Source organism: Eutrigla gurnardus (genome assembly GCF_963514095.1).
Source record: "Eutrigla gurnardus genome assembly, chromosome: 2".
NCBI lineage: Eukaryota > Metazoa > Chordata > Actinopteri > Perciformes > Triglidae > Eutrigla > Eutrigla gurnardus.
In genome coordinates this window covers 30593221-30618858 of record NC_139916.1, presented here as the reverse complement: position 1 = coordinate 30618858, position 25638 = coordinate 30593221, and the positions used below count along the sequence as shown (strand labels likewise).

Sequence of the window (25638 nt, the reverse complement as noted above, 5' to 3'; positions counted from 1 at the left end):
AGCCGTGACCTGGTCTTGTTCTTCATGTAAACAAGAGTGGAGAACGCCAACTCACACAGGTAGGTGGTGGGGAAATGAAGAAGTTGGTCGATAGCGTGGTGGGAGATGGTTGGATATTCTGATGCACAAACCAACCAAAACTGATCGAGTGTGAGCTCACTAAATTTCAGTTTCAGCGTGCGGTCCGCACGGAGCTCTGCGCTCTCCTCTCTCTCCTTCATAGTGAGCTTCTCGGTTGAGGACTCGGACTCCTGGTTGAATGGGTCTCGGATCCAGTCATTGTCCTCGATGTCCGCCACACGTGGAAAATAGCGCTCAAACCTCTCTTTTAAGGTCTGAAGGTGTTCGGCATATATAGCGCGCTCACTGGCTGCCTGTGGCGCAGCTGATGCCAGCGGGAACATGTTCATGGAGCCCTGTTCCAAAGCCTCGCGCCACAGGGTCAGTTTGCCCATAAAGCCCCGAATCTTGTCTGTGGATGATAAAATGTTTTCATTCCTGCCCTGAAGCTTGGCGTTTAACTCGTTGAGATGCCCAAATATGTCTGCAAGGTAAGCCAGCCTGGCGCACCAGCTCTCATCCGCGAGCCTGTCCTTATGTGGGACAGTGTGTTCACGTGAAAATTCCAAAAGCTCTTCCCGAAGCTCGTAAAAACGGGATAAGACTTTCCCCCGAGACAACCATCGTACCTCTGTGTGGAGGATCAGGCTTTGGTGGTCGGCTCCCATCTCAGCGCACAGCTGGGAGAAAAGGCGAGATTTCAGGGGCCTTGATTTGATGTAATTCACCATCTGCACAGCCTGATTCAGCACCTCAGTCAACTCCGGGGGCATGGTTTTGGCAACTAATGCCTCTCGGTGCAAAATGCAGTGGTTGGTCACTATCTGTGGATTTTGTGCTTTTACCTTTGCAATAAAGCCTCTCACTCTCCCCGTCATGCATGCCGCACCATCCGTGCACAGACTGACGCACATACTCCAGCACAGATTGTTTTCTTTTAAGTAGTTATCAGTTACCTTGAATATTACTTCTCCCGTTGTATGGCTTGCCATTTCTTTACAGAAGAAAAAAGTCTCTTTAATAGAGTCACCGTCAACATACCTGACGTTTGCCAGGAGCTGGGCAGCCCCACTTATGTCGGTCAATTCATCTATTTGAAGAGAAAATCTGCCGCTCGCCTGCAGTTTCTCTGTTAAATGTTGTTCAATGTCTTCTGACATGTCATCTATTCTTCTTTTGATTGTGTTATCAGATGCCGGCACCTTGGATAGCTCATTTGCGGCATCTGGACCCAGCATGACACCTGCAATTATTTTGCAAGCAGGGAGGATGAGTGTCTCCGCTATTGTGTGAGGCTTCTTTTGCTTTGCAATAAGCTCCGCTAGCATGTAACTAGCCTCCATTGCCTTTTCAGACACTTTCACACAATCCAACAAACGGTCTTGCTGCCTCTGGTTTCTCTCAGCGTGGAAGGGATGTTTGGTTTCCAAGTGCCTCTTCAGCTTGCTTGGAACCATATTAGCATTAGCTAACTTCTCCCGACAGAGGACGCACTCCGGCTGAGGAATGTTGACATCCCCGGTCCAACTGAAGCCATAAGACAGGTAACTTTCATGATACTGTCGGCTGACAGTTTTTTTCCTCTTTTCTTTCGGTGGGTTGTCGGACTCGGCAGTCTCTGCACTGGTGTTTGGTGGTTTGCTCCGCACGAGAAAGCGCTCCATTTTCCCTCTTGTTTATGTTTTAATGTTGTGTTGACCTACTGCCTTTGATGTGTCACAGTCTAACTTAAATTCCCACCTGCGCAACTGCGCGAACAGCGAAATGTGGGATCCTCTTTGAGGATTTTTTAAATAGTTTTTAGATAAAGAGTTTGCCTCTGTATTATGGAATGAGTGCATTCAAAGTAGTATATAGTAAATTAAAATAATTATTTTTGTCTAGTTGTATACTATATTGCAGTAGGCTATGGTTGTCACAAAATCCCACGGCACACCAGTGTGCCGCGGCACACAGTTTGGGAACCACTGGTGTAACCCTATAGTTCTTGTACCGAAAAAGGATGGCACCCTGTGATTTTGTATAGACTTTAGGTATTTAAATACAATCTCTAAGTTTGACTCATGTCCAACTCCTCGTATTGATGACCTCATAGAGAGGTTAGGCAGGTCCCTTTGTCACAGCAGTCTCGGGAGCTGACCGCCTTCCGGACTCCATGGGGACTCTTAAATTTTACAGTCATGCCTTTCGGGTTACATGGAGCACCAGCGACCTTCCAGAGGCTCATGGATAAGGTACTGTTTGGCCTGTCACATTTTGCATCTGCTTATTTGGACGATGTTGTTGTTTATAGTCATTCTTGGGAGGAACACTTGGAACATCTCAAATCTGTTTTTGAGTGTCTTGGAAAAGCAGGACTGACCATCAACCCAGGCAAATGTATGCTGGCTAGAGCAGAGGTGGAGTACCTTGGCTATGTCATTGGGAGTGGAGTCATCAAGCCTCAAGTTCAGAAGGTGAAGGCTATTCGAGCCTGCCCCTTGCCCCAGACCAGAACTCGGCTGGGGTCATTCATTGGCATGGCAGGTTGGTACCACAGGTTCATACCTAATTACTCTGCACGAGCTGCTGTGCTTACAGATATGGTAAGCCTGCGACATCCAAAGCAGCTGCTTTGGACTGAGGAAGCGAAGAACACCTTCATGGATATTCAGCAAGCACTAAGTGGTGATACATTGTTGCACTGCCCTGATTTTGAAAAACAGTTTATGCTGCAGACTGATGCTTCAGACCGAGGACTTGGTGCAGTGCTGCTTCAGGGCCCTCCAGAGGATCGTCGTCCTGTGGCGTTCATAAGCAGGAAGCTGTACCCACGAGAAAGGTGGTATTCTACAGTGGAGAAGGAATGCCTGGCAGTTAAGTGGGCCCTGGAGACGGACCACAAGGCCCTGAAGTGGCTAAAGAAGATGAAGGATGCCAACAGCCGCATAACACGCTGGTACCTAGCCATGCAGCCCTATCAGTTTGAGGTCCATCACATCCCAGGCAAGATGAATGTTACGGCAGACTACCTGTCGCGTTGCCAAAGGGAGAATCCAGAGGAGGGGGAGTGTGTGGTGGCCACACATGGTGACCACCTTTAAGTTGAGTATTTTGTTATTCTTTTTATTTTTAATAATGACACACATTCTTTTCATTTCATAAATATTTTTTATTGACAGTTGTTAATTAATTTGAGTGCACGCATTTTTATTAACAGGCTATTCATTAACGTTTTCTTTGTTTGAGTTGAAACTCACCTTTTGTGTCATTGTTTGCAGCTCTCCCCAGCTCTGAAAAGGAGGCGGCGCCTTCCAAGATGGCCTCTTATGGGAGCAGGAACAGGAAGTGGAGGAGGCCACCTTGGAGGTCCCAGAGGGGAGGCTGTCTTTTCTTTGAGATTTATTTAATTTGAGATTATTAAGAGCTTTAAGTTTGCTTTAGGATTTGAGTGTCTATATTGTGTGTGTATATATAGGTTTTCATTTGTAGTTCACATTATCTTTAGTTGAATTAGGGAAGTATTAGTTTGATTGTCCCCCCCTATCGTTTGTGTTAGGTTATCCTATGTCTATATGTTGAGTTGAGTTTGTTTAAGTGGACCTCAGTTAAGTTATTAGGGCCCTTAGTTAGTTGTTATTCTCCTATTTTTTTGTATTTGTATTAAGATACTTTTTGGATATTGTTTCTTCTGAATTGAGTTGCAATAAATTATTTTATTTTTTTGACAGTTACACCTTGTGTTCTTGAGCCTTTTCTGTTTGGTCCCTGACAGGTGCATATATGTTTATTAATTTGATCCTTTTACCTATGTGTTCAAAAATAATCCCAATGATTCTGCCCTTGCCATCATCCTCACACTTTCTCATGTTCTCAATCACTCCCTCTTTGTTAATATGTCCACCCCTCTCCCTTTCACCCCACCATTATTCACATACACTTCTCCCATCCACTCCTTCTCCACTGCCCTCACACACTCCATATCCCAATGTGTCTCTTGCAAACAGATAATGTCAGCTGAGCAAACTCTCAAGATGTGCTGTCTCCTTAGGGTACTCCTTAGCCCATTCCCATTAAATGAAATTAACTGAATCATAGAAGAAATAAAAGTAAAAATAAACAAAATTCCATTATTTAGCACTCAATTTTTCAATCTTGTTTGCGCCCTGGTCACTTTCCTCCTTTGAGGTTGTTTCCTTGTCTCTATTATTTTGCTCCACTTTTCCCTGTCGCTGTCGGTGATGTTGGAGAAGGTGCCAGCCACACTTGTCCCTTCTCCCCCGACGCCTCTCCTCTCAGCTGGAGCCGCAGCACTCAGCTCCCTCATCCCGCTGTCCATACTACTGCCGATGCCTTCTCCCTCTCCTTCCTCGTCCATCTGCGTCTCCTCCACCACCTCGTCCGCATCCTCCTCCTCTCTCATCCGTCCCTCTCGCGGTCTCCTCCGCTCCTGCTCTCGCCTCCTCCCTGTCCTCCTCTCTCCTCCTCCTCGCCACCAGTCTCCACGTGTCCCTGCTCCTCGTCTCCGCTGCCATCTCCTCTTCTCTGTCCTGCCTACTGTCCTTTCTCGCGTTCGCCAGCCGCTCCTTCCACCCAATCTCCGGCTCCCTATGATATTTGTGTTCTTGATTTTTAGTCCTCTCTCAAGGAGTTGGGTTCCAGAGCCCAGACTGTGCGTGGAGGTGAGCCCGAGTATCTCTAGCCGGTAACGCTCTACCTCCCGCACTAGCTCAGGCTCTTTCCCCCCAGTGAGGTGACATTCCATGTCCCCATGGCTAGTGTCACTGTCCGGGGATTGGGTCGCTGGGGCACCCGCCCAAGACAGCCACCCAAAACACACCGCACCCGCCACTTCTGAACCCTCCTGCGGGTGGTGAACCTACTGGAGGGCGGGCCCACGTCGCTCCCTCGGGCTGTGCCTGGCCGGGTCCCAGGTTAGGGGAGAGTCCCTGCCTCAAGTGGAGGAGTTTAAGTATCTTGGGGTCTTGTTCACGAGTGAGGGAAGGATGGAACGTGAGATTGACAGGCGGATCGGTGCAACGGCCGCAGTAATGCGTCTTGGTAAAGAGAGAGCTGAGCCGAAAGGCGAAGCTCTCAATTTACCGGTCAATCTACGTTCCTACCCTCACCTATGGTCATGAACTCTGGGTCGTGAACGAAAGAATAAGATCCTGGACACAAGCGGCCGAAATGAGCTTCCTCCCCCAGGGTCGCGGGGCGCTCCCTTAGAGATAGGGTGAGGAGCTCCGTCACGCGGGGGGAGCTCGGAGTAGAGCCACTGCTCCTCCACATCGAGAGGAGCCAGTTGAGGTGGCTCGGGCATCTTTACCGGATGCCCCCTGGACGCCTCCCTCGGGAGGTGTTGCAGGCATGCCCCACCGGGAGGAGACCCCGAGGAAGACCCAGGACACGCTGGAGTGACTATGTCGCCCGGCTGGCCTGGGAACGTCTTTGGGTCCTCCCGGAGGAGCTAGGGGAAGTGTCCGGGGAGAGAGAAGTCTGGGCGTCCCTGCTCAGGCAGCTGCCTCCGCGACCCGGCCCCGGATAAGCGGAAGAAAATGGATGGATGGATGGATGGATGGATTTTTAGTCCGTCCATTTGCTTATTTTTGTAACTGGAACCAACATAGTCTATAGATCAAAGTGTTGTAAAGCAAACAGCAAAGCAAGGACTTCTCTTTCAATGGTAGAGTAGTTAGCCCAGTGTCTGTTAAACTTATGGGAAAAATAACACAGGATCCACACCATTAACATCCTCCTGCAATAGGACTGCACCAGCTCAAACCACACTGGCATCTACCTCAAGTCTGGGGCAGCGAGCACAGGGGCATGACTGAAGAGTATTTTTACACTCTCGAACGTGTGCTGACACTCCGGAGACCAGGCGAAATCTACCTTAGGGCTGAGCAGATTGGTTAATGGCTGTAACACAGTGGAAAAGTTACGGCTTTGGTAATGGCCTGCCATTCCGAGAAACCGTTGAAGAGCTTTAGGCGTGATTGGAATGGGGAATTCGGGTATGGTGGTGACCTTCGCCTCAACAGGTCACACCTGACCCTGTCCAACCTATCTCACCAAGAAGATGACAGTGGCCTTAGCGAAGTCACATTTTGCGAGATTTAAGGTGAGCATCGCCTGCACGAGCCGGGAAAACACTTGCTCAAGGACTCGCATATGCTCCCTCCAAGTCTCGGTATAGATGATCAAATCGTCCAGGTAAGCGTTACCGTTAGTTAATCCAGCCAACACGGTATTCACTAACCTCCGAAAGGTGGCCGGAGCATTATACATCCCAAATGCCATAACAGTATACTGTAGGAAGTGATCGGGAACGAATGCAGATATTTTAGAGGTGCGCTCTGTAAGGTGAACTTGCCAATAGCCCTTTAGCAAATCCAACTTACTGACATACTTGGCAGTGCCTAAATTATCAATAAAGTCCTCTATTCTAGGTAGAGGGTAACAATCACAAATTGTAACACCATTTACTTTACGAAAGTCCGTTATGAACCTGGGAGAGCCATCGGACTCACCCGCTGGAGCCAGGAAGTAGGCAGGTCTCGTGCCAGCCAATCCTCGGCAAGAGATCAAACATCCTGCTTAACATGACACAGCTGCACAACACAGATACACATACTCAGATAATGGAGGTGGGTGTAACAGCGAGTGTATGGGGTGAGGGGGTCACTTCTTAGGGCCATCCAATCTCTGTACTCCCAAAGCGAGAGCTGTGTAAGTCAAACTTGTTTTCAGTGGGGGTTGGCCTCCGCCAGGGCTGCGCTTTGTCACCAATCCTGTTTGTGATATTCATAGACAGGATATCGAGGCGTAGTCGGGGAGTAGGGTTTGCAGTTCGGTGTGCTGCGGATCGCATCGCTGCTTTTTGCAGATGATGTGGTCCTGCTGGCATCATCGGTGTTTGACCTCCAGCACTCACTGGATCGATTCACAGCTGAATGTGAAGCGGATGTGATGTGATGAGGATCAGCACCTCTAAATCTGACGCCATGCTGCTTAGCAGGAAACCGGTGGATTGCCTGCTCCGGGGGGCGAATGAGTCCTTATCTCAAGAGAAAGAGTTCAAGTACCTCGGGGTCTTGTTCGCAAGTGAAGGGACAATGGAACGTGAGATTGGCTTGACTGTGCATTTAAAAGTCTTATCTAACACTACATTAACAAACTACAAACACTGTGCACTAAAACATGGATTAAAATAAACTCATCAGCCACCAACAGTCCAGTTTTCCTTCACAGCAGCTTAAAGGTCCATTTGGTAAAACTCCTGTAGTTTTTAAATGTGCTATACATATAAAGTTGACTTTTGTATTACAAAGTAATTGTCGCCGCTTAATTTGCTGCATTAGAAATTTGCAATGGCGGATGGGATCGGTTCTTTTTACGGTCTAACTCATCGCAGCACTCGGTCAGCAAGGGAGTACTGAGTCATGGTGGTTCATGGGACCGGTTGTTACTTCGGTTTGCAGTGGCTCTATATAAGTGGTAGAGGTGCTAGTGGACCAGGAGACTCATGTTAAACACCATAGAAGAAGACGGGCTTCCTACTGCCGAGCCTGTAAGCATTTGTGGCCACTGGGACAGACGGCGAATGGAAAATTACATTTGACAAAGAACTGACTAATTTGTTGCCGTCAGCTGGTTCCACCGACTCACTCTGTTGTAAAAGTGAATTAACTCTGTTCAAAGAACCGACTCTTCGGTCAGACCGTCATCTCAGACACCATGAAATCTGTGGAGAAAAAGCTTTTTGTACCAAAGGGATTGTTTTATTTTACAGTCCTGTGTTATCCCGTTTATAAATAATTTTTAATCTTTTTCGTGGCCTGTACTTCTACCCTCCTATGTCTGGGCCACACTAACTAAAAATATCCTAAAATACCAAAACTATATCTGAGCAAATGTCCTCTTTTGTCACCCCATGCTTAAACAGCCATGCTCATTGTCTATATTTATTCTATTGACCAAACAGCTGCTCAGTAAACCAATCCCTCACAAGCAGAGGGGACAGCTGCCATTCCACAGTCAGGGACAGAGCTCAGTCAAACCAGATGAGAAGGGCTGCAGATAAGTGGACTGACCGAGCTAACAGGAATACTGCATTGTGAAGAAAGTAAACTTGGTCCCTCCACTCTACTGAAGCTGCGATGGCAGACAGCAGCAGCCCTGCGTTGTCATCCTACATCATGGATGAGGAAACTTTGAAGAGAAAACAGAAGGAGAAGCTGAAGAAGTTGATGGCTACAGGAGGAAACCCGAGGCCTGCACGCTCTCTCCTCTTCCTGACACTGAGGAATCCCTTCCGCAAGGCATGCATCACTATTGTGGAGTGGAAGTATCCTGCTGTAGTAAAGGATCAGACGTGGAAGATAATATTTGATGTGGGGTTTTTTTTTTTGGGGGGGGGGGTCTTTGGTGACTAAAGCTGCCTCCATATACGCCACCTGGATCCAGAACAACTAACAAAATATATATCTCAATATATATCAAACGCAATAGCTGAACCAAGTGGTTTGAAGGTTTAATTATTCTTTAAATGTTGGATTGTGTTTTCTATTTGTAGCACAGCTGTAGCTGTATATGGGAGTGTGATGTGGGAACATGGTAGCTTCCTATAAATCACTTTCAGACCTTTTGAAATCATAATCCTACTGGCCATCTTTGCCAACTGTGTGGCCCTGGCTGTGTACTTGCCCATGCCTGAGGAAGACAGCAACAACACCAACAGTAACTTGGTACGTCAGCATGCTTGTGTGTGTTACTCTAATGTACTATGGATAAGGTTTCAACACAATAGCTATGTTTTATGTCATGTTTTGTCAAAATATCACCATATTAGTGTTGGGTTGTCATAGAAACACATCTTCCATCTTCCAGCACTGGAGTTTTTTTTCGCAATTTCAGCATTGAAATTGCTGTCCATAAAATTTGACACGGTCTGATTCTGGCCAAACTGAAAGCAGACTGAACAGCTGAATGGACCGGTTCTGGCTGCTTATGGTAGACAGATGTCTGTCCATTGTAGTCCTGTGTGCATGTGTGATGAGGCTGTCTCAAACTTTTCAGGTTGTATTTCTTTGTCCTTGTACAGCTTCTATATAAGCAACTGTACTAAAAAAAGTGTAATGTAAAACATAACAAAATACATTTCACATATTAGCTAATTCAATCGTATTCAGAAACTAAACTGTAGATATTGGGTTTAGGCATTATGTGAGTAGAACTAGTTGTAATATTTAGTCTTGTCTAAATACCTTGTGTAAATTCTTGTGAAGCTGTTCATACTGAGTGGGCAATTACCTAGTTTCGGCCATCGCTGATGAACACATCCCTCAAGTCAGGTCAGTGAAGCCACTCCTAAAAAAACCCCACCCTAAACTCTGCTGACATCTGAAACTACAGACCTGTATTTATTCTTTCATTCCTCTCTAAAACCTTGGAACGTGCCGCCTACAACCAACTGAAATCCTATCTCTCACAGAACAACCTCCTTGACCCTTATCAATCAGGATTCAGGACTGCTCACTCCACTGAGACGGCCCTCCTCACAGTGAGTCCCTGCGAGAAGCCAGAGCCTCATCCCACTCCTCCATTCTCATTCTCCTCGACCTATCTGCTGCATTCGACATAGTCAACCACCAAATCCTCCTCTCCACCCTGGCTGAACTTGGCATCACTGACTGCTCTAGCCTGGTTCACGTCATACCTGACAAATCGTACCTTTCATGTCACATGGAATGGCTCTATGTCCAAACCCTGTTCTCTGGAAACGGGTGTCCCTCAAGGCTCAGTACTAGGACCGCTTCTGTTCTTACTATATACCGGATCAATTGGCTCTGTAATCACATCACATGAATTATCCTACCCTTGTTATGCAGACGACACCCAGCTATTCCTCTCTTTTCCCCCAACCTCTGACACTCACATTGCAACTCGCATCTCGGAATGTCTAGCAGACATATCTGTCTGGACAACTGCGCATCACCTCAAGCTTAACCTGAATAAAACTGAACTCCTCTTCATCCCGGGGAAAGACTGCCCTCGCATGGACCTGTCGATCACTGTCGAGGACATCACAGTACTGCCTTCGTCAACTGCGAGGAACCTGTGTGTAATCCACAATGACCAACTATCCTGCACACCCAACATCAGTGCTGTGCCCCCCCCCCAAAAAAAATGCACTTTTATGTTCTTACCTATAGCACTTTGATCATAGCACTGTTGTACTTAAGGTATCCTTGCTGAACAGCTACTACTTTACTCAGATGAGCACCTAACACTTGGTTTATTTCTTTCGACAAATATACTTATTGTAAGTTGCTTTGGACAAAAGCGTCTGCTACATGCCCTTAATGTAAATGTAAATTTATAATTGTTTAACTTAATATTGTTATAAGATAGTAAAAAACCCAAAAGCATGTCTACCAAATGTGTTGTACTTGATAATAACTTATTTTTATGCCAATCTTCCAATCCAAACTGATTTAAAAATATTTATTTTACCTAACTTAAGCATTGATTAATGCCAACATATATTTCACACTACTTAACCTACTCCATTACTCAGCTGTTAACTGTTAGTTAGAAAGGACCCAGATGCAGATCGCTGAGATCATTTCTGAATAAATTAAGAGTTTATTGCACAAGGTAAGAAGTGGATGTGGGAATAGGAATTAATTTGGGGGTTGGTAGTGGTGGGGGGTGAAGGAGGGCTTGTGGCTAGAGGTAAGGTGGCAGAAAACTAGGAGCTAAAGCGAGACAGTGAGCATGGAGCAAGATTAGCTGAGCAGGTAGGCAGATGTTGAGGGAATGGTCCTAGACAACAAGTGCAGCCAGAACTTGCTTCCAGCGTGATTAGATATCAATGCAAACTTTCAATGACTTTTATAAGAGCAACACAGTCATCCATCCATCCATCCATTTTCTACCGCTTATCCTGTATTTAGGGTCACGGGGGGGCTGGAGCCGATCCCAGCTGTCATTGGGCGAAGGCAGGGTACACCCTGGACAGGACGCCAGTCTATCACAGGGAGACATGTAGAGACAGACAACCATTCACACTCACATTCACACCTACGGGCAATTTAGAGTCACCAATGAACCTATCCCCATCCTGCATGTCTTTGGACTGTGGGAGGAAGCCGGAGAACCCGGAGAGAACCCACGCTTACACGGGGAGAACATGCAAACTCCACACAGAAGGAACCCGGGCCGACCCGGGAATCGAACCCAGGACCCTCTTGCTGTGAGGCGAGAGTGCTACCCACTACACCACCGTGCAGCCCCAGCAACACAGTCATTTTAGAAAAAAATATTTATCTGTAGTTTCTTAGAATCTGAATAGTTAGGCTATAATAACTGATAGACACAACACACGACTAACACATACTCCTCCACCTGAAAAGCTACAGGGACCTTGACATTTGCAGATCTTAGTATATTAACAGTCACATATAAAAGACAGTTGGAACCGATTTTGTCTTTATCTCTAACTCATAGTGCTAAAATGCTTCAACTTTTCAGCCAATAATACCATGTATTTATTTCCAGTTTTGTCTTCACATGTATAGATGTACAGATACAGTTACACGACTCTGCACACACATTGACAAAAAGTTTAGCTACAATAATGACCCTATAAAATGAACTCAGACACATGATGCGACAACATTTTTGCTGCTTTGTACAATAAGAGAACTGGCAGGGTTCCTATTTGCTGTGACTAACTAACTACAGTCAAGTTAGATCCACCACACTCATAATGACTCCATAATATTTTTACATTTTACTCCCTACAGTTGGTGGACACAACTCGGTGGGTCAGGGACAACAGTCTGTGGTGATCTTGACAACCCAGCATCTTAAAGCTGTAGTCTACGATTTTTTTACTTGAGCCAAAATTTTGCCAATAGTAGCCATGCGGTCCGCAGTGATTGTGGCGAGCGATCCCCGAGCAGTTTGGGATCAGGGATGTACTGCCGTCGGGGTGAGAGAGAAATCAGACCGGCACCCGCTGCATTTACACCGATAATGTTTCATCATTCTTGGCCGTAATAAACACTATTACTGCTTTGTACATGTTGTGGAAGTCCCGGGAAACTAAACGGCGTCCTGCCTGAGTTCATACCCGGAGGGAATGTTCCCATTCATTGTCTATGTAAGAAGGTGTGTAATGCCGTCGCAGAGCGGCGAGTTTTAAGAGACGGCGCCACCGCCCGCAAGCTCTCGAAAATCTTTTAAACTGACCGTAAAATAAAGACAGATTCAGCAACTGCATAGCATATTTCTTGCCTAAAATGTTTTCAGAAACACATTTCGGTGAACTATTTTCATAAAATATGAGGGAGGTGGGAGACTGCGAGGGAGAACGATACAAGCTCGGTGGAGCACAGAGGGGAGGGGTGTGTGCGTGTGTGTGTGTGGGGGGGGGGGGATGCTTTTTTCAAACCTTTCAAATCGTAGACTACAAGCTTTAAAACACGGATCCGCTCTCATGACCCACATTTAATCTTTTTTTTTTTGCCATGTCATCACCATTTTTATCTCTAAAACCAATGTATTTATGATTAAATGTATTAGTAGAGCACACAATATATAGGCCTAGTCACCACAGTATTTTACTTGACTTAACTGGATTGGTTGCACCAATTGTTTGTCTGGTACAAACTGTTTTGACTAAGTGATGAAATAAAACTCTATTCATGTAGAACTGGAGAAAGTTTGGTGCAGCCAGCCAATGATTACTATTTTACTATTTTAAGTGGGCAGACGTAATCCGCTCATGTCAATAAATTATCGTTATAGCTTGAACCACATGTTTTTTTTTTTTTGTCAGTCAGGTTGACATTACGCTACAAAGCAAACATTATTTTAAGACGACAAAACCTCTTAGTTAGGTTTAGGAAAACCCTCACAAAGATGTCACTTCAGAACACTTAAAGGGATCGTTCGGAATTTTGGACATAAGACCTATTTTCCAAGTGAGCCGGTGTGTTCAAGATGTCTGGAGATGTTTTCAAGACATTTCATTCAGTTCTTCTAGTTGCCGAGTTTGCTTGTGCTATGGATAGCGCAAGTCAATGGTTCTAGTTAGCATGGCATTAAAAACACTCATACCGACTCCACAGTGCACCCGAGGCAAATCAATTAAAACACTAGACTGTCGATGTACATATCTGTGTTGATAGAATAATATTTGAAACAAAACTAACCTCGCATCGCATGAATCATCCATTTTTTGAGGGACTAGTTTCTCAGCAGCAGCGGAATTTTACTTTGCTCCGTCGGACTCAAAACTCTAAGATGCGCTGCTCGGAATCCAGCTGGTAAATACACACCTAAACACCGGCGATTTGTCGGCCCTTAAGCCCCCAAGGCTGTCTGAAAAGCCCTCGGAGCTCACTCAAACGCTGGGCAGCACACGGCCCCGCGAACCCACAATTACGCACCGCAAACCCGAACCTCTGCTCCGTCCGGAGAACCGTAAACCCTCGGACGCGTTGTGGGGGATTCCCTCCTGGCACCACCAGTCTCCGTTTGTTCGGTCCCGGTTCTCAGCTCCAGCGGGGGCTATCTCGGTCTCCACAGACGCTCGTTCACGTTCTGCCCTTTGAGCATCCCTCTCGCACAATTCTTCCTCTGTATATTCAGGCTCGTACAGGTACGGTTGGGTTTGGGTGGAAAAAAACTCCTCATCAGAGTCTTCAAAAGTTTCAGTATATTCTCCAAAAGTGGCCATTTCTGTGAGATTGAAGAAACTAGCACTGCAGGCTACTCTGCGTCTGTAGCAATGACAGCAGGTAAACAAACTATTATAGAACCGGTAACTTATAAGTGCTAGGTGATATCAGTCCGCCGCTGCCATAGCCTACTAGGAAGTATGACACGCTGCTGCTGCTGCTGAGACATAAATCCTTAAAAATGCAAGGTTGGTTTTATTTCAAACATTCTATCAACACAGATATGTACATCGATAGTCTGCCGTTACAATTGATTTGCCTCGGGTGCACTGTGGAGTCGGTATGAGTGTTTTTAATGCCATGCTAACTAGAACCATTGACTTGCGCTAGCCAAAGCACAAGCGAACTCGGCAACTAGAAGAACTGAATGAAATGTCTTGAAAACGTCTCCAGACGTCTCGAACACACTGGCTGAGTTGATAAATATGTACAAAATTCCGAACTATCCCTTTAAGGTGATAGTTGGATAATAAAATGGTCTAAGTCTACGACAAAACCAACACCAGCCTTGGTTTGTGGTCTTTTACATTAGCATCTAAATCTTTTCATAATTTTTCTTTCAGTCTTCTTTTCTTTCATTATTTTTTCATTTTTATTTATTTTTTTATCAGGAAGAAATATTGAGCCAATGATTTGTTTAAGCTGCTGAATGTAATTGTTATGAAACCTGGCTGTAAAGGGACACACAAACTTAATCTTGAAGTTATTAAGTTTTTTTTTTTTTTATATTGATTCCACAAAGTTAAGGTCACGAGAGTCCTGACTAGTCTGGTTTGGACTTCTGCCTGCGCAGAAGGAAAGGAATGAGCAGTCTCTGATCACTAACACCGTTTGTCTACCTTTTGTATTTGTGTTTTCCTTTCACAATAAGTCATACTTGAACAGTTTGAACATGTCTTTTCCTGTCATGGCTTCTCTTATCACATATGTCATATCTAATTTTTATATTGAAACAAAATTCTGCAATTAAGGTTGAAGTGATTGATCAGTTAATTTAAATAAATTGTATAAATTTTGTATTATTCTATCCAAGGACAATATATATTATGTTAAAGTCCTGAAGGGCACCGTCTGTGTGGCGAGCATTAAAAATAGACACTGACTACATGCCTTTTCTGAAACCTGAGAGGCCATCAAACATTCCAGCGGTGTGTGACTTTTTAAGTGACAAGTAGATTAGTGTGAAGTTACACTCTCATGCATGTGCAGTGAGGCGATGTCACTGAGTGAAACAAACCAAAGGACACTGACAGCAATAAAACACAGCAACGACAATAGAAATAGAATGTATACCTGAAAAAAGGCTGGTATGTTTTATTTGTTGAATGTTGTCAGTAAATAACTCACTAATACCAGCAGTCCTGAGAATCTCAGTAACACAGATTCATGCTGTTGTTTTCCAGGAGAGCTTGGAGTACATCTTCCTCATCATCTTCTCTATCGAGTGTTTTCTGAAGATTGTTGCCTATGGATTCCTCTTTCATGCAGATGCATACTTAAGAAACTGTTGGAACATTTTGGACTTTGTTTGCGTGTCCGTTGGGTAAGTTGACAAGTATGTACTTTCATGTTGTGATTATGTTTACTCATGCATTAGAGCTTCTATCAGCTCTTGTTTTCCACACATTCCTATATATAGAGGCCCTTCCTGTGTTCCCCATGGGATCTCATTTCAGATGTTGGGGAACAAGCAGGAGCAGATTCGTTTTTTAATAGATAACTATTAATACCAATAGAATTTTACTCAAATGCCAACAATTAATAACTGTGGTGTATTTCAATAACGAGGCAGCTGCACACGTTTAATAACTTTACTAGCAGCTTGGGGCAAACAGTACAACGACACATGTCACACGTGTATATTCTTAGAACCCTTACTGAGCATGCGCAGCCAACTACTATTAACTATTAACATATCAATCAATCAATTTATTATTTAAAGTGAAAATCACCATGGTACATGGTCTCAATACACTTTACAATAAATCAAGTACAATAATAACAGACTAAAAAACAATAAAACATCAGAGGGAAATGATAAAACAATGAAGAATTAGTTTCAGCCAAAATATTGGGCAAAGAGGTGAGTTGTAAGACGGGACTTAAAAATTGTAATGGATGAAGCTTCTTTGATGTCAAGTCGGAGGCCATTCTATAAAAAAGGAGCACGGTAAGAGAAGGCTCTTCCACCAGCTGATTTTTTATTGATTGAAGGGATGACAAGGAGGTTTGAACTAAGAGAACGAAGAGGACGTGGAGGAATGTAGGGAGAGAGTAGTTCGGTTAAATAAGATGGGGCAAGTCCATTTAAGGCCTTATATGTTAAAAGAAGAACTTTAAAATCAGCTCTAGCCTGAATTGGCAGCCAATGTAATGATGCCAGAACAGGAGTTATGTGGCAGAATCTACTTGTTTTTGTTAAAAGTCTGGCTGCTGAATTTTGCACAAGCTGAAGACTCCTGGTAGAACATATGGGAAGGCCCAAAAAAAGGACATTGCAGTAATCGAGGCGGAAGACACAAGGGCATGGCGAACCTCAGGGCTATGCCGGGATAGCATTTTGGATTTTGGCGATATAACGCAGGTGAAAGAAGGGTGTCCTGGTGATGTCCTTGACGTGAGTCTGGAAAGTCAGGGTTGGATCAAAAGTAACACTAAGGTTTCTAATGTGCGTGCTTTTAGAGATTGAACAACCATCAATGTTAAGACAAAGACTCCCAGAAAAGTGCTTATAGCTATTAGGCTTAATCAGCAGCAAATCAGTCTTAGCAGTGTTAAGCATGAGAAAGTTATGAGTCATCCAACTCTTGATTCGGCTTACACGTGTTTCTAGATTTTGTATTTGAGAGGGGACATTAGGCTGCAGTGGGATGTATAGCTGTGTGTCATCACCAGCATAGAAATGAAACTTTATGCCAAATTCTGCAATTATGCTACCCAGGGGGAGCATGTAAATACAAAACAACAGAGGGCCCAGGACAGAACCCTGGGGCACACCAGTGGTAACTGTAGAGGAATCTGAAAAAGAGTTATTAAAACGAACACATTGGGTTCTACTAGATAAGTAGGACTGGAACCAAGAGAGCGCCAGCCCCAGAACACCAACATAGTGCTCCAGTTGGTGTAGAAGTACACAATGGTCTACGGTATCTAAGGCCGAACGTAGGTCAAGAATTAAAAGCAAGGAGGTGGATCCAGAGTCAGCAGTGACAAGTAGGTCATTAACCACTCTAGTTAGTGCAGTCTCAGTAGAGTGACAGGAGCAGAAACCAGACTGAAAATTGTCAAAGAGATTATTGTCAGAAAGGTGGACAATTCTCTCAAGTATTTTGGATACGAAAGGGAGAGTGGAGTCAATAATTGGCAAGAACCAGGGGATCGCTATTGGGTTTCTTGAGGAGTGGTTTACACTGCATGAAAAGTCGGATTTTCGTCCCTGTAAAAGCCCGGAAATCTCCCTAATTTTCGGGAGTTAACGACAATTTACAGGCTGCGAACGCCGCGAAAACGAACCACAGCGAAGGCTCTAATTAGCATATGAATAGCAGCGAAACCGCGCCTGGCCAGAGATGGCTTTGAATATCCTCACTCAGGATTGGATGAAACCACTAGTTTTAAACAAGTATAATCGCTCGTGATTGGTTGGCAGATCCGGTCATTATAAATGTAAAGCCAACCCACGTTGGCAGATCTGTCACTATTGGTCAACCTGATGAGTCATTATAAAAGTAAACCCCACCCCCGTTGGCAGATGTGTTAGTATTGGTCACACTGGGTCTTTTAAACAAGAATAATCACTAGTGATTGGTTAGCAGATCTATCACTATATATATATATATATATACACACATATATATATATATATATATATATATATATATATATACATATATATACATATATGTTTATATATATATATGTATATTTATACATATATACACACACATATATATTTTTATTTATTTATATATTTATAAATATAAATATGAATGAATTTATTGAGGAAAGGAAAAATTGCCAGGAGGAAGTATTCAAAGAAAGAGCTTTATTGACAACACAACACACAACTGTACAAATTTGCCCACACAACAAACAAATGAACTGGCGACATTCTGTCCGAATTTGGTCAATTTTACAGCCGCCTGCGGTGCGTGGCCCTGTACTTGGGAGTCTTCTCTAATCGACTGTAGAGTCGCACAGAGCTCGGTGAGCTCCTGGCTGTCGCACAATCCATCCAGACACCCCGCCAACGACGCCGTCCTCCTCATCAGACATCATGTCTGTGGTGGCGCACTTCCAACGGTCCGCCTCATCGCCAGCAAGCACACTCCGTCTCGCTTCCAGCAGCTGTAAAACAATCAATAAAGACAATCAGTACTGCGCGATGCACTGCGCATGGACACAACACATCTATTAATGCACCTGAAAAATAGGTTTAGGTAGGTTTGGTCACATTGACCAAAAACGGATCTAATAAATCTAATAAGTCTTACCCTCTTTCTCCTGGAACGACTCCGAGCTGACGTCTTCACAGCTTCCGCCTGCGATGCGAGATCAGGCTGTGTGTGTCTGAAGCTCCTGCGTACCGTTTCATAGTATGTCTTACAGGCAGCTGGAAAACAATTAAATGAGTGGTATGAATAAGAAAACTTAAGTCACAGTAAAATTAAAACAAGGAAGAAGAAAACAGTAAAAGTTACTTACACACAATGGCGTCACTATCAGCGTCATAGAAATCCGGACTTGCGGACAAAGCTCCGAGCAAGTAAGAGGTCACAGCTTCGTTATGAGGCGAGGTTCGTCTGTGAAAACAAAATGAACAGTTAAGATCGGTATCTACTGTTAACGCATCTATTTCCTTATACAGCAGAATGAAAGCATATTCTTTAAATCTTACCCTTGCTCCGGTTCGTAGCGCCTACAATTCGTCTCCGAGTTGTGAAGACGGCGTACTGCTTCCTGTAAAAGACCAACAACATACACTTAACAAAGCAACTTAACGTTACACTGGTTCCTCTCTCTTGTTCTTTTACAAGGCTACTATGCTACTTTTAGCTTGGACTATTAGCTTTTAAGCTACTTTTAGCTTGGGCTTGCTTTGCTAATTTTAGCTTAGCTAGCAGTCACCGAACATATTCTTACCGCAATCATCCTGAGAGTCACCAGCAGTCCTGGGACATCCTCAGAGTCTTTAGCAGTCCTGGATATAAGAATTATAACATTTAAACCACATTTTCTTAAGTGAAGCCTCTCAGAGCAGCATCCCTCCTGCCGGTGAACGTGAACGTCTCCTCATCGTTCCCCCCACTGAATGAGGCGCCCGGTGTCTGCATCCGTCCCTTTAACGGACAACGGTGCACAGCGTTATTAATCACCGTTAGTAAATATATAACCACGGTTTAACATAAGCACTATATTATTAGTTAACGTCGGTAAAAACGGCACATTTGCCGCTTCGGTTACGCTCGCTAACCTCTATGGTAAATTACCGTCAGTAGGCTAGCCGGCTGGCAGGACCTTCGATTCGTAACGTTAACGTACAATGCCAACAACAATAAAGTAACGTTCAATATCAATACGATTTAAAAGTCAGCTGGAAACATAAAAGTCATGTTACAGTATACTTACATGTGTACGCGGTTTGTGTCGGGCTGTCGCTAGAATCACAGCAGTCGTCCGCCATTATCCAAAACTTGTGAAGTCAGACGAGCCGCAATGCATTTTGGGAAGTTGAGTAGATTTAGCAAGGTCCGCTGTATACTCTGAAATTCTTGCCAATGCAGTATACATCCGGGCATTTCTCGCGTACACAAATTCACATACTATTGTATGTGAACGCACTACGTACTCAAATTTACGTCACAATTAAGTACGAGTGGGACGTTAGTATGGCATTTCTAACACAGCCGAGATCTATGATCTATGAACCCATCCTTGACCCTCTAGCAGAACTACGACCAGCCATTATAAAGCAGTTTATAGTTGTTAATGTTGTGTCAAAAGGTACTGCATTTAAACATGTTATTGCGCAAGTTTCCTGGCTTCATCCCCATCCGGACAGACATTTTTATGGAAAGCCAATAGAAGTTTGGAGCTTGCAGGGAACAGACACGTCATACCCAGCATCATTTCTGCCTGTTGAGCGCATGGGAGATGTGTGGTTAACACATCCACTGTGCATTTAAGCACAGAAAGGGTCACTGTAGTCATGCCACTATGCACAGTGGTTGAGCTCTAGGAGACTGTGATGTTGTTTGCATGAATGTACATTTTACCTTTGTGGCAAAGCCTGATTAAAAGTAATTGTTGAAGCAAATTGTTTTGTGTATCTTTGAATGAAGATGAAATTAAGTTATATCTTTGAATGAAGATGAAATGAAGTTAACACCTTTCAGAAAAATGTCGCCTGGGGGAAAACTCCCCCTGCTACCCTGATTTGCATTTGTATAGCTCACAGCATTTTCATTTACATGTTAAAGCCTCCCCTAGGATTACGGGGAGGGGGGTCATGGGGGGACAACTGCCAAGCAAGGCCCACGTCAATTCCCGGCAATTTACGTCAGTTTTCGGTGTTTCCTGCAAATTGCCGTTTGCAGTCGTAAACCTGAACTTCCACGGGAATTTACAGGGCCGCTAACTGACGAAAATCCCACTTTTCATGCAGTGTTAATGATAGCGGATTTATAGGTTAAGGGGACACACCCCTCAGAGAAGGAAGTGTTCAAAATGGTATGTATTGGGGCATTTAGAATAGGAAAAATGTCCTTAAAGAGGTCAGAAGGGATGGAATCTAGTGAACACTTTGTTGGCATTGAGGCGGCAACCACTGAGGCCACGGCCTCAGTAGAAATGGGCTGAAACTCAGCGAGTGAACCTGTGGACCAGGACCCAGAGTACTGGCTGGTCATGGTACTAGAGAGCTGCTGGCTAATGATATTGTTCCTTATTAGGGAGACTTTATCGGTAAAAAGCTCAAGAAAATCATTCGCTGTGAAAGAGGAGCACAGAACAGGTGAAGAGAGTGTAAGCCTGGCCACAGTATTAAACAAGACCCGATGATTGCTCTTATTGGTTTCAATCAAGTTGGAGAAATAAGATCTGGCAGCAGAAAGGGTATGTTTATAACGTTTAAAACCAAGAGTCCAGGCGAAGTGAGGACTCTGATTTGCAGGTGAGCCATCTGTCTTCAAGTCTACGACATTCCCGTTTAATAAGCGAGTGTGGTCGGAGAACCAAGGCACATATTTAGTTTGAGTGCCTCTACTAGTTCTAAGAGGGGCAAAGAAGTCGAGCGATTCTGACAGTGCAATGTTTAGGCCATCTGTGAGGTTGTTCACAGACATGGCAGTGTTGGAGAAAGACTCAAATTTATTGGGCAGATGATCAGCTAGAAGGGACTCAACATGGTTGTTAATCAGACGAAAAGAGTGAGGGTTAGATTCAGAGCGAATAGTCTTGTGCATGAGTTAGCAGGTTAAAAAAGACACAAGCGTGATCAGAGACCAGGACCTGAAGAATAGAATGGAGGCCAGCAGTAACATCCTTTGTACAGACTAGATCCAAAGTATTACCAAGATTATGAGTGGGACCAGAGACATGTTGGATGAAGTTGAGACTAGAAAGAAGATCCAGAAATGTGGTTGCTTTGGAATCCAAAACATCATTAATGTCAAAATTCAGGTCACCCAGCAGAACTATTTTGTCATATTTAATCAGAGCGGTAGATAAAAATTCAGAGAACTCAGTTAAAAAGATTCGATTAAACCTTGGTGGTCTATAAATGAGTAATGCCAGGATATGTTGGCGGTTTCCAATAAGGACGGCCAGGTACTCAAAAGATGTGAAGTTACCAAGTGAACATGTTATACAGGTAAATTGATTAGAAAAAATAACCACAAGTCCCCAACCCGTTTTGTCTTTCCTAGCAGGAAATAAAAAGCTATACTCAGGGGGAGATCCCTCCATAAGAACAGCACTGGCAGTGGAGGAAAGCCAGCACTCAGTGAGGAAAAAGAAATGCAAACCATAGTGAGTAATAAAATCATTAATATAAAATGTCTTGCTGGAGAGTGACCTAATGTTCAGCACAACTGAGGTCCACAGGGTGAAGAGCTGAAGGGACAGGAACTGTTTTAATACTAATTAGGTTGGATGTGGACCGCCCATGAGTGCTAGTGCGATTAACTTTACTGGGATCAGGGTTGTTGGTATGAGGACAGTGAGAGCGATTTGACAGGATACAATGCCTATCAGTAACTCTAATAGGGATATGAGCGCAGATAGGAGTTGGAATTGAGGTATGAGAATCAGCTACAGGTTTTGCAGCTGTAAAATAACTAGGTGGAGTAAGGGCGGCAAAATTGGAGACAGTGCAAGCACAAAAAATGGCAGCAGGACCCACACTATCAGAGACAGTGTTGCGACCACAAGACAACGAAAAGCATCATTGCAGGCTAAATGCGATGAAGTCAATAAAATTACTTGTTAATCTTTCAGACCCTTTCCTATTAAAATGAAAACCATCAGTTTTGAAAAGGTCACGCTCAGTCCAAAAATATTCAAAATTGCTAATAAAACCCGGGCCAGTTGCAGTGGTGAAGTTCTGCATCCACGTGTGCAGACTAAAAACTCGACTAAAACGCTCTGAGCTTTTGAGAAGGGTGGGACACCTCTTCCTGAGGCTTTCAACAGTGTGAATCAGTGACTCAAGATCATGATAGAGTTTGAGGGAGCGTCTGGACATGACGTCATTTGTGCCGGTGTGCAACATAACCGTGTGAACAGACAAATGGAGATCAATGAGGACAGGTATCAGTTCAATGAAATCAGTAGTAATCCCACCAGAGAGACAGTAAGTGATGGAGCCTGGGAGATGCACATTTCTGACGATAGAATCACAGATTATAAGAATTTCAGGAGGTTGATTCTTGCAGCCATTGTCATAGACCGACAATTTAGTGGACGGAGAAAGATAGGAGGTGCCAGGGGGATCCGGAACCGTAGAAGAGGGATTAGCGTCAACTGTGCAGATGACATCATCATTGAGCGTCGAGGGGACCCACGTTATTTATTTTTTTATTTTATTTATTTGTTTATTTCGGGCATGTCAATTAAATCGTCATCATCACACTTCATCTTTGTTAAAATAATACAATACACATGGCCGAAAGGGAAAGGGGGGGAAGCCAAAGCTTATCTAGTCCCGCCCCCATTACCCACAGGATAAAATCTTCATCATCATCTTTTCTTATCTTTTGCATTTTACATTTTGACATAACATTTTCTTTTACTTATGACATTTTGACATAACATGCTTCAGCAGTACAGAGCTGAGGTCATACAGACATGAGTGAACAACAGTCTTATAGCCGGGCATGACACAAAGTCAGTCAGTTTCTGGTTCAACTAATTGTTTGGGTACAGAAGGCTTTTTGTTATGCTCCCATGCCGTCTCAACCCTCATGTATTAATCTGTACCGGTCAACGATTGAATTTACATACTTTTTCTTAAAGCCACTTAGTGGTGCTGATTTTTTGACTTCTTCTTCTAACACATTCCCATGTTTAACACCTGTGGCCGTTAAGGGAAAGGATTTTAACGTAGTTCGTACCTTCCTTTGCCTGAAAATCATATTCCCTCTAAGATTGTGTCTCTCTTCTCTTTCTAGGAAAAGTATTTGCAGGTTGTGAGGGAGGCTTTTGCTGGCAGCCTTGTACATCATTTGTACTGTGCGATAGTTAATATAGTCATATAGTTTGAGTATTCTTGATTCGATAAATAACTGATTTGTGTGTGCCCTGTAGTTGGCATAATGTAAGATTCTAAAAGCTCTTTTTTGGAGTATTAACAAAGGCTGTGTGGAGCCTTTATATGTGTGCCCCCACACCTCTGCACAGTATTGCAGGTGTGGAGAGACTAGTGCGCAATACAACAGATAAAGTGCTTTTTGATTTAGTATTTTTTGTGCTTTCCAAAGTATGGACACACTCCTGGCTAACTTCCTTTTTTACTGTCTTATGTGAGGCTTCCAACTTAACAAGTCATCGATAATCGCTCCCAGTACTTTATTCTCACTGACCCTTTCAATATTCACTCCGTTTACTTGAATGTGAGTACTGTTGTTGCAGCCTTTTTTACCATATAGCATGTATTTAGTTTCCCCAAGATTTAGTGATAATTTATTTATATTAAACCACACATGAAGTTTGGCCATTTCCTGATTTACTGTTTCCACAAGTTGGTTCAAGTCACTCCCAGAACAGAAAATATTGGTATCATCCGCGAATAATATAAATTTCAGAATATCTGACACTTTGCATATATCCTTTATATATAGTATAAACAGCTTTGGACCCAGAACTGACCCCTGTGGGACCCCACAGACTATGTCCAAGTTAGTCGATGTGTTATCACCTATTTTAACATATTGGGATCTCTTGTGTAGATAGCTCTTAACCCACTGCAGTGCTATACCTCTAATGCCATATCTCTCCAGTTTAGCTATTAAAATATCATGATTAACGGTGTCAAATGCTTTTTTCAGGTCTATGAAAATTCCTATGGAATATTGTTTTTGGTCAATAGCGTCGGTAATGATTTCCACAGACTCAGCTAAAGCTAGGGCAGTCGAATGGTTCCTTCTGAAGCCATACTGGCTGTCATATAACAATTTATGCTTGTTGATGAAGTTGTCTAGCCTATTGTTGAATAGCTTCTCTAGGATTTTTGACAGTTGCGGCAGTATTGAGATTGGTCTGTAATTGGTAAACTCGTGTGTGTCACCATTCTTAAACAGTGGCCTAACTTTGGCAACTTTCATTTTGGTGGGAAACGTCCCGGTTTGAAATGACAGATTGAAAATGTATGTCAGGGGTGAAATGATTCCATCTAATACTTTCTTAATTAGCCTCATGTCGAGGTCATCAACGTCAGTGGAAGTTTTTGCTACGCATTTGTTGATCAGATGTCTAATCTCTGTGTCCTTCACTGGTGTGAGAAACATTGAGCTGGGATTTCTGTCTCCATTCTTATCAAAGTGGTCACAGTGTAGGGGTGAGTCAGGAATGTCCTCGGCTAGCTCTGGCCCGATGTTTACAAAAAATTGATTGAATCTATTTGTTATGACTTCCAGGTTATCTTCCTGCATGTTGTTATACTTGAAGTAGGGAGGGTAGTTTGGTTTTGTACTTTTATTATTGGTCACCTTGTTTAGAATGTCCCATAGTTTTTTAGTATACCTCATGTTTTCTGCTAGTAGATTGCTGTAATATTCTTTCTTGCGTTCATTTAGGATGCTGTTTAGCTTGTTTCTATACCTCTTGTATCTAACTTCTGATTGGGCCGTCCTTGATTTTATGAACTGTCTGTACAGAGTGTTTTTCTTCCTGCAGGCGTTAATCAATGTTTTTGTGAGCCATGGTTTTTCCTCCTTATTCTGATTCGGGTGTCTTTTTTTCACAGGACAGTGTCTGTCATACAGTGTTCTAAATATTTGCAAAAAGGAATCATATGCATCATTCACATCTTTTTCATTGTAAACATTGTTCCAGTTTTGCCTCAGTAGTTCATTTTTCAGTGTATTCATTCCTTCTTCAGTTCTGACCCTTATGTATATATTTTTGTTCGGTGTCTGCCTCACGGTGTATTTGCAGTCATAAATAGCAAAGATTGGTAGGTGGTCACTTATATCATTTATCAGGAGTCCTCTTGCTATGTCATTAACGTTAGTAAAGATATTATCAATTAGAGTAGCACTGTGTGTAGTGATCCTGCTAGGGCGTGTGATGAGAGGTTGTAAGCCCATTGTATACATCATATTAATGAACTCATCGATTACCATGTTTT

The 25638-nt window shown here is 43.6% G+C and overlaps 1 protein-coding gene across 1 annotated transcript in view; it reads left to right on the top strand.

Moving 5' to 3' along the window:
- The first annotated feature begins 8186 nt into the window (after nt 1-8186).
- cacna1sa (calcium channel, voltage-dependent, L type, alpha 1S subunit, a) overlaps nt 8187-25638 on the top strand; it is a 95922-nt gene continuing 78470 nt past the window's right edge. Inside the window, exons 1-3 of the mRNA XM_084025240.1 lie at nt 8187-8389; nt 8684-8789; nt 15197-15336. Of these exons, the coding sequence (XP_083881366.1) occupies nt 8202-8389; nt 8684-8789; nt 15197-15336 (434 nt within the window). The 5' untranslated portion in view covers nt 8187-8201. The remainder of the gene's footprint in view (nt 8390-8683; nt 8790-15196; nt 15337-25638) is intronic.